This window comes from Centruroides sculpturatus, unplaced genomic scaffold, assembly GCF_000671375.1.
Source record: "Centruroides sculpturatus isolate CEXI.00-Female unplaced genomic scaffold, Cexi_2.0 scaffold338, whole genome shotgun sequence".
Classification (NCBI taxonomy): Eukaryota; Metazoa; Arthropoda; class Arachnida; order Scorpiones; family Buthidae; genus Centruroides; species Centruroides sculpturatus.
Genome location: NW_019384628.1, coordinates 246745 through 257379, shown reverse-complemented (window position 1 = coordinate 257379; position 10635 = coordinate 246745). Strand labels below are relative to the sequence as shown.

Below are 10635 nucleotides of genomic sequence, written 5' to 3'. Positions count from 1 at the left end.
TGATGTCTAGTTCAGTAATAATTATGCACAGCGGCACTATAAACTGTCGTCGAGTAGGATGCGGCATAGGAAAAATTATTTTAGAAAATCTGATTAGAATCCTATAACAGCTACTAAAATACATTATTTATGAGTAAAATTTTCACCTGTTTAGCAACAACAGGTTTTGCTCAGTTTTTTTTTTTTGTTAAGTGCTGACTCAATAAAATAACATCCCACGCATCCATCCGACTAATCAAAAGAGAAGATATAAAGGTGAAAAAGGCCCCTAAAGTTATAAATCAATGTTTTATCAACTGGAAAATCGAATAAGTAAGATGTAGCTGAATAGTGTTTTTTATTTTGTTTTTTCCCCTTCTTCCTCCTCTTCCAACGTATATGTTGATTATCATCTTAAGATTTATTAGCACGGCTTGGCAATTTTTTCTTCATAAATTAGAAAATTATATATATAAAACTTTCGACTTCTAAGAATAAAGTATGAAGTTTAAGGCCCTCCTTTAATGGGCCCCAAGTTTAGAAATATTTTTATTCTGTGTATTCTGGCACGAGGCCCAAACTATCCCTTTACGTCCTACATAATTTTTCTCCCGGGACTGCCACTACCTTCTATCATTTTGTGTATTCTTACCTTTTATACAAAAGAAGAGACCACTTTCTTCTTTCTTATAATCTGTAGCTTTCAGGAAATACTTAAAAAGTTCCTAAGGGAATTTTCTGGAAGAATAATTTATAATTTTTTCTGTGCAATAATCTGAATTTTTTTCAGATATTAAGTCTTAGTTTTTAATAATTTAATTATTGATTTAAATTTAAAAATTAATTCTGTTTATAAAAATTACTAATTCTTGAATACATTTACGCGTAGGTGATATTTCTATTCGAGTAGTGTCATTTCATTGTATAAATATTCTGCAATAAATTACAAATATCTAAATCATTATATTGTATATATATGTTATTTTCAATTATAATGATTAATATTGGAGAATAACAACAAATATCTAAAACTTCATTCAGCATTGTAAAAAAACAAAATTATTCTCAGTTCAGTTTAAAGGCAAAATTTAATCAATATATTTGGACAGATTACATAAAAACTTATTCGCAAATCTGAACTTCCTAAAATTTATCTACTTTCTTTCTTATGATATTCGCAAAAAAAGTAAATAAATAAAAGAAAATATACGTCATCGAATAAATAAATCAAGATTTATTCAAGCAAAGCTATTCGGTAACAAAAAACAACAACGTTTAATATTTTATTTAGCGACCCGAACCGCTCTGGAATCAAAATATGAATTTAGATCTCGATGACGCACGAAAACATGTGACAAAAACAGCTTACTAATGGCTTCTTTTAGAGAGCGATTATCATAATCGCGTGGAAGGGGGATAAAAGAATAAATCCCGTATGAATTTTTGCATGCATAATTTATAAACATATTCTAAATTTGGCCGCGTATTATTAACACTATTTACAGAAAAAGAGAGCCAGTTTTTTTTATTTATTTTTTCTTAATTTAAACGCAATCGAAAGCTTTTTCTCGATTATCTTCTACAATAAAGACTTTTAAGAAAGTTTTTGTAGTTACTATATTCGACATATAAGCCAATAAAACGAGGCGATACATATTAGGTTAAGTTGTGGCTATTGTGTTTCTTTTGTCGTTGAATTAATTACGAGCCGGAAGGTGAATCTGAGCAGAAGACATTCAAGTAAAAAACTTCGTTATCTTTACTTCTTCCTATCCCGGGGTAGAGCTATAGGAGTTTATGTAGCGAAACACAATGGTCATTTCCCACTCCACGAGAAAAAACGTCACTTCGCTGACAGCCGACACAAAATATCAAGTTGTAAATTGTGCGTAGAAAAATTTATTAGTATTGCTGTCGAATTTTTATTTCTTCTCCTCGCGTCTATATCTTTCTTAACGCGTAATTTTTAATATTAAATTATCTACAATAATTGTATTGTTTATTTTTATATATTGTGTAAATTTTTCATCTTCAAAACGATTTTTAAATTTAACACGTATTTATTGCTTAGTCACGTCATCTTTTACAATTTAATATTAACTAATTAAAATACTTTATTTTTATACGCGTAATTTATAAAAAAAAAATAGCATAAATTTAATCAATATTTGAAACTACACTAAAAAATTTATAAATCGCTTTTTATAAGTTATACTTTTGTTTAATCAACTGGAATAGTTTTAAAAATTTATATGTAATCACGAATTTTTGATGATAAAGTAATATACTTCGACATGAAACAAAATCTATAAAAATATAAAACATGATGATGATATTAAAATTTTGCATTATACTCTTTGTTGTAAAAAAGTCTTTAAAGTAGCATGCAATAGTATAAAAGTTTACACGTTGAACGATAGTGAAAAATAAAAAAAAGCATTATAATATGAAACAGCACAGGGTTACATCGTTGAAGAACAAATTTACCACGGTTGTTGCATATTAGTAATATATAAAACCATCTCCGACATTGGTCAATGTTCATTCGTTCGCAGTTACATTCATCAAAAATGTAACAAATCAGAAATTAACAAAACTAATTCAATAATGTATTCTTGTGATACTGTAATAATTTTTTATTTTTTCACAATCATTCCACGTGCAGAATGTGATTACTATTGCAAGCCGACTCAAGGTGCCTCGATTTTTTTGCAACAGAGTACATTTTATATGATTTAAAACACTGTTCATTCTTTATGGAAAAAAATATCGCAAATAACATAACATATACATTATTTAAAAACTGCTTAAAATTTTATATGTTATACTTAATACTTTAGCCTAATTTTCAAAGTTTCGCAACTACAACTGAGAAAACTGTATAACAGAATTTTAAATACTGTATACCTATTGTAGAATATATTAAATTATCATTACTTTTTTGAATAATTTATTGTAGCAATTATAGATAAAATAATAAGTAAATAAATTTCTTAAATCTTTAAGTTACGCACACTTTTATTATTATTCATTTACTAACATAAATAAAAATATATGTAGGCCTATATATTCTAATAAAAAAATACTATACGTTTATTTTCCAATGTAAAGTTACATCAAAAAATTATATATATACACACACATACATATAAATATTTTATAAATACAAAATGATGTGTGACTAGTAACAATTGGCAGAATTTCATTATCATTATTAACATGAGAATTTCATTGGTTACCTATAAACAAATATTATAAATTAATTTATATATTGACAAATATTTTTTATACGTTTTGAAACATTTTAGAATATTAAATAATATTACCTGATAAACATAAAAGGGTACATGTATCGCTTGAGACTAGAGAACAGCTTTTGAAGTACTTTGCATTAATTGTTTCAATTTTTCCTGGTTTGTTCAGATTAGAACTGTTTCTTCCCAACTGGCCGTTCGAGTTTTCACCCCAGCTATAAACTTCTCCCGCTATTTATATATATTAAACTGTATTTTATCATCATTATCGGAAGTACGTAATGTTACATTAATATTTACCTTCGGTTACAGCTATGGTGAACGAATTACCGCAAGAAACACGTTTAAACTTCTGATGATTTATAAATTGAACCTTGCAGGGCATGTTGTGCGAAAGGCCAATTTGTCCCCAACCGAGCTGCCCATAACGATTGGAACCAATCGTATAAAGATCTCCTTTATCTATAAACATAAAGTAAGGCAATATATCTTAATTTGTAATTAAAATTACGTTTATTACCTAGAGATTTATGCTATTAAACTATATTAAGTTTATGAAAAAAAGAGGGGGAAAAAACTTATGCAAAATGCAATTACCATTTTATTTTTACAGAACTAAATTAATTTAATTTATTGTTAAGTTTTAAACTACTTTTAAACAAAAATGGATAAAAGTACTTTGTCGAAATCTGAAATATCAGATCAATATCGTGTCATTGATTGATTCCGAAAGAGAGTTATGATCTAAAGTGGTCATTTTTTTTTTGTATTACTTGTCACAAAAAGTCTATCCGCTGTTCGAAAAACCGCAGTTTTCTAGACTTATTACAACTATTCGGATCTAAAACAAACTATAAAAATGCACAATAAACTTTCGATGTACAAAAAATAATCTTGTTTTATGTGTTAACTCCGTTTTATCAATGAAATTTTTTTAATAATACTACACAAAGTTATAAAAGGACAATAATTCTTCCAGAGTGAAATCAATTTAATATTAATAAATTGTAGTTTGTTAAATTTGAAAGTATTTATCACATACAAAAGTGTCATTTACTTTAAAAAATAATAATAATGATTAACTTAGTCAGTTTTATTTCATTCCATTTAGTTGTGTTTCGATTTTTAATATTCTGATCTTTTTTATTTATTAAAAAAATTATGAAATCATCATTTTAAATGTAATTAATACATTTTAAAAATATCCAAATTTTGGAGAATTCTTTTTTTTTTACTTCAAACACACACAATTTGCACTTACAAATCGAAAATTAATAATATCAGACAGATATTATTTTCTAAAATTGCATTTTTTTCCTGTGATAACATAGAATTAAAAAATCTTACACGTTTTAGGATGATAAAATCCAACTAATGAACTATATTAAACTGTAATAATTTATGATAAAGTATCGCAGTCAAGTTTAGACTCTCTCCATTCGTTCCTAATTTACTGATAAGTTCTTAATTAATTTGTAAAATGACATTCTAAACTAATAAGTTTATAAGTTAAATCTGAAAAAAAATTAACTGCTAACAAATTGCATCTTATATGCTTTTAAATTAACTTATCAATTAATATATTTTAATGTCTTTAAATAAATTATTTCACAATAATGAAGAATTTATAACTAGCCAGCACAAAATTAGCACTTTGTGATATATTATATTTTGGTAGAAAATGAAGATTTGTTAAATACCGCTCGTAAATTTAACATGGTAAATGTTATGGCCATCTGCCCAAATACTAATCTTCTACTTTATTTCCCTTCTTATATTTCCTCCGTCATAAACTCGATTTTTGGCATTTTCCTTAATTTCGAAATACTAGAAAAATTATTATACAGTATAAGCGTTCCGGAATTATCTTATAGTTTAGATTTTTATTTAACGAAAGACATAATTGACAACTTTCTTATAACTCAGGCCAAAATGAAGCACTTCCGATTGACATATGAGCAACGGCAGATTTCCCATTAGGAACGGGCCTAGAAGCGCAAAAATTTTTAAAAATAAAGAAAAAACAAATACTATTATGAATTATTTCCACATAAGATTATCAGTTGAGTAATATTAGTGTATGGATATCTTTAGCATGAACAGAGTGGTAGTGATAGTGATAGTGGTAGTAGTAATGACGGGCTCTCGTAGCAGTACCCTTTGTCTTCTTGATATTTAAAAATCTGTAAAAATAAATTTACAAAATAGAATCATTCGGTGCAAAAGTGGTACGTACTATGAGTGTGGGAGCATATTGTGGACGCCATATTTCTAAATGCGCCACTGCATACGAGCCGAAGGAGTAGGGTTTCTCAAACGGGATCCCGGTTGTTTTTTTTAACCCGGGAAATATCCCGGGAAATTTTTCTTATCCCGGGAAATCCCGCAAATTTCTTAAAAGTTCACTTTTTTTCTTATTTTGTGTTAAGGTTGAGGAATTTTGCAAATAGAAAGCATAATTAACTCATTCACTGTCAAAATACATTTGTATTTATTAATTTTAAACCTACCTATTAGTTTTTTTTTAATTTTTGCTCGTTATAGCATGTCACAAATGGTCAATAATCAATATATAGCTTATTTGTGGCAGGACTATAAAAATTCTTTACTTGTCGGAACCTGTAATATCTGGAATAATTGTGCTTACGCTGTCTTGAGTTTTAACCATGCCCAGTAGCTTCAATAAATGCCTGACGCCAGATTGTGCAAATTGGGCAAGGATACAAACGAGTACAAAGTCTGCAAGTATGAAGTTTTTCTTCATAAACCTGATTATTAAAGCCAAATGAATTGCCGAATTATCGAGCTCTAAGCTTGATGCCGCTATTAAAGCAGCCAAGGTAGACAAATCAAGAATACTAGAGAGCGAAAGAAGTACTACAATCTCGAAAACGAACTCGAAAGCTTCCAGGCTACAGGTGAAAAAACACATAATATCTGTCTTCTCTTAAATGCATTAAACACTATTCCAATCACATCAATTGAATCGGAAAGGGCATTCTCGGTGGCAAGACTTTTCATTACTAAAATAAGAATTAGAGTGAGTTATCGGAGTATTGACCATCTTTGCTTTTTAAAATCTTATAAAAGTTTGCAATATTTTGTATTATATTTTATTTAAAAAACGAAAATTACCTTCTAAATTAGAAGTTCATTTTTTTAATTTTTAACTCAATTCAAAAAATTTTTTTTTGTTGTTGTTGTATGCAGTTTCCAGCAAACTTTAATTAATTTTTTTCTATTTGTGAAAATTTCTACGTTATTTAAAGGTAATTTTTATTATAGGCCTATAGACCTTACACAGCATTATTAATATGATTTTGGAGGTTACAGAACTTTAAAATTACTTTAAAAAATGGAAAATAATTATATCATTTGATTTCAAGATATTTTGTATACCTTAAAAATAATTAATTCTATCCCGGGATTTCCCGGGATACAGTTCACTTTTATCCCGGGATCCCGGGACAAGTAAAAGACCGGGAAATGAGAAACCCTACGAGGGAGGAACTATCTCCCAAATCTGAAAAAAACACTGAGGAAAATTAGGGGAGAATAGGACAGAGAAAGTTAACGAATTACCAGTGACGGCAAATTAAAAATTCGTACTTGTGTTTTTTATTTGCGTAAAATTTTGGAAAAATAACCCCCTCTGTTCCCTTAACTACAGTGTCCACATACGTCCATTACACTTCCTATCTATCAATCCAATTTTCCTTCATTTAATTTGTATATTCTATAAAAATACTAGACTAATTATTATTATATAGAGCGCTGATAAATAATCAGCTTTTAATTTGTGCATCGAGAATCCTCAACAAATATCAAATACAAGTTACATATTCATCCATTCATTTTATAAATGAACTAGACATTCTCCCGTCAAGCATGACGTTGTGATTCCCCCTGACAAAGCCATTCTTATTCGATGTTGCTCAAGTCGGACTTTAGGGCCTTCGGGGGTCTCAGTTGTTCCTGTTCTTTTAGATCTAGAATTTACCTGACCAATTTTATTTACTCTTATGCTTTCACATAGGCATTTTTTAAACCAAAACAACGAGTCTGTTTAATTCCACGTTGATAAAAAAAAATGAATTGTACAGTATATACAGATGTTAGTTAGATGAGCGATAACATTTTATAAATAACGGGCTTATAGATCGTTACTTCCGATTGGATAATAGAACGTCACGTGGCAACTATGGAAACATTAAAAAAAATTGTTATAGAAGTGACACGACGCGGCTCTCATTTTTAAATTTAATGAAATAAGTTTAAAATAAGCCATTTGCCAAAATATTTAAAAAATGAGACTTAAGGGAAATTTTCTGGTCAAGCATGAACGTCACGAGGTCACCGATGTAAGTGCAATCTCACGTACAGTACAGTACTTGCCTAGTACTTGCCTCTCTCTAAATGGTAGAAACTGTTTTATCGTCGACATGTTACACTTTATTTAATCTTTAAAAGAATATGAATAATAATAATCAATTTCTAACCGGTATAATACTAAAAATTATACATTTGTTAAATTACTACATTTATATGTTTTTCTCATTAATTAATTAACATGCAAAAAATGTTATACTATTCAAAACGTAATCACATTAATTATACATGTTTCTCAAGCTTAGATAATGTAAGACTACAATTGACCCCCCATAACACTGTTGATAATTCCGTTTTACCATGTTGTACGAGTCACTTAGATTTTACAAATACGTGTGCCGGGCTGTGAACGGCTCACGTATTTGTAATATCTAAGTGACTCGTACAACATGGAATACATATAAAACGGAATTATCAACAGTGTTATGGGGGGTCAACTGTATATGTATCTTGCCGAATTGAATACACATACAGTATATAACGATGAATACGATTAACTCTAAACATTGCCACTGGATGGCGTTATGAGTTAGCGCTATCTCAAATTTTCAGTAAATTTTTTTATACGACCGTATCAAGGCAAGACCGAATCGTAATTAAAATACTCTAATCAAAACTATGAAGAAGATATTTAACACTCTAAATGCAACCAAATCTGGTTACATTTCAGAACATACAAAAACCATTTACGTAGAAAATTATTAAAAACTACCACTTCGACACTCTTGACGCTGCAAGCAACAAACATTTGATTATTATAAGGCACTTATACTACAGGTATCCCTTGCTTAACGCGGAATTTGATTTTCGCAATTAATTCTGCGCGTTAATCTCTTTATATACGCGGCAGAAGTTTTAATTTAAGCGGCTTTATCAGCTGTCTTTACTTAACATAGATATGTTTTGATTAACGCGATTTTGATATACGTGGTAGGATCGAGGGATTAACCGCGTTAATCAAGGGATACCTGTATACAGAAACCTTAGCAATGAAGATAGTTACTACTCCAAGTGGTTTTCATTCTGAAGATATAAAACCTCCGACGTTGGGCAGATGATATGAATCATCTGCCCAACGTCCGACCGTAATTAATCCTGTGATGCCTTTCATATGTAGTTCACCAGTGTCTAAGTGGATAAAATCACTGAATACTCAGTTGCTCGTGAGTTCGTGCTTGACCAACGACGGCTCGCTTGGAGTTTTCTTGTCGTAACTAACATCTAGAAGCCATTTTCCCATAAAAAGTCCTTTGGAGAGGCGCTTTCCCTTGGCAGATCGACACAAGTTGCGTTGTTTTATCCATCAATTCTCATACGCAGTATGATACTTTCATGGCTGTCAAAATTTGCAGCATGTCCTGGATAAATCAAACTTTTTTTCATTAGCTCTACAACTCAAAAATCACACAGATTAGGGTCCGAAGAACGAGACGACGAGGCAGTAAAAACGCACGGCTAAACATAATATTTGGTGAAATATCGCAGAAATTTGCTGTTTACAGCGTCAGATATGTGAAAGTGTTTCACCTTATTTGAAAGTGGCTGACACATGGCATTATCGCTGTTGCAGTTGGAGTACAAGTGTTGGACAGTTCTCGGTATCTCTTAGCTGTCAGAGTTTACCTCACAAGCTCATTTGGACTACTTACTTGAAAGGAAAATGAACTACTGATAAGTGTGGCTAATTCCACAACACACTGTAAAGCTGTGGACAAATGCACTGAAATCTGCTGGAAAGCTTAAGGGCTATTGTGGCTGAAATCCGATAGTTATGAATGCCAGTCGGCTTTCCCTGTCAGCAGTTTGTGACTGATCTCATATGGATTATAATGCACCGATTTTCTCAGTACCTCCAAATTACCAACTACCATGACACTGCAAATGCACTATTGGAGCCTGCAACGTTATTCATTGACTGATCATCATCAGCTCTGGTGAAACCTTCAACCACTTTGCAAAGTGAAACGTTTGTGTCTCAATGGACTTGAATTTCCAGACATCCAATTTCCTCAAATCGAGTGATCATTCTCCTGGGAGTGTGCCCTAAAGACTACACATCGTAAGACAAATGCAAATTAAAACTATATGTTGGCAAAATGCAAATTTACAGTCGTGATGGGAAAGTGCAGCTGCAACATAATCGTTGTTTTCCACGTACGATGATGGCAACTACATACAATGAGTGACATTCAGCAGTTATGTTCACTCTTATACCCAGAATTTGGCTGCAACACGAATGCTTATAGAAAGAAAACTGCTTTTTTGTTGCTTGAGGTGCCAAAATGTCATAATGGTGAGTTTTGGTACTGTTTCTCTCAGCAATGTTTTCTGAATGTTATTATACCAATTTGTTTGGATTTGAACTGCTAAATCTCTTTACACAGTTGAATATGGGTACTTCAATTTGATTATTTGGTATTTATTCTCTTTGCAATATTAATATAAATTTTAAAAGAATGAAAGAAATATGAAAGAAAACTTGTCTCTAAAAATTATGAAAGTAATATTACACATTTAGCATGAAACATTTATCTAGCTTCTAGAATTTGATGTTACAGAAAAAGTAAGTTTCAGATGAAAGATTGAAAAAAGAACCTTAAGAGTAAATTACTATGATTCTAACTATTTTCAAAATTAAATTGTATTGAAATACTGTATTAGATTAACGATTTATATTTGTTAAAGGTTTTAGAATTGATTACTTTATGAAAATATTTGATAGTTTCCTAAATTTTAAGTGATTTACACAATCGAAAATTTAATAGTAACATAATTTGAAAACTAATACAGTAGAGCGTCGATTATCCGAAAGAATTCCAGTCGGCAAATTTAAATTTTCGCCAGTGCTGTAGCTCTGCAATCTTTGGCTATGTCCTGGGCTACTCAAATATTTTACGTTTTTGGTACTAAATTAACTTCTGAAGTATAATTTTTTATTGTTTTTATATTTTTCAATATATTTATTTTGTTTGTACAATATAAAAAAATAATTTTTAACGATACAATAGTCTTC

General features: G+C 30.2%; 1 protein-coding gene across 1 annotated transcript in view; it reads right to left on the bottom strand.

Annotated features, from left to right (window-relative positions):
• Positions 1-3359: 3359 nt before the first annotated feature.
• The window catches only part of LOC111625683 (serine/threonine-protein kinase Nek8-like), a 25735-nt gene continuing 18459 nt past the window's right edge, over positions 3360-10635 (bottom strand). Inside the window, exons 4-5 of the mRNA XM_023368895.1 lie at positions 3534-3695; positions 3360-3482 (exon numbers count right to left, since the gene is read on the bottom strand). Of these exons, the coding sequence (XP_023224663.1) occupies positions 3478-3482; positions 3534-3695 (167 nt within the window). The 3' untranslated portion in view covers positions 3360-3477. The remainder of the gene's footprint in view (positions 3483-3533; positions 3696-10635) is intronic.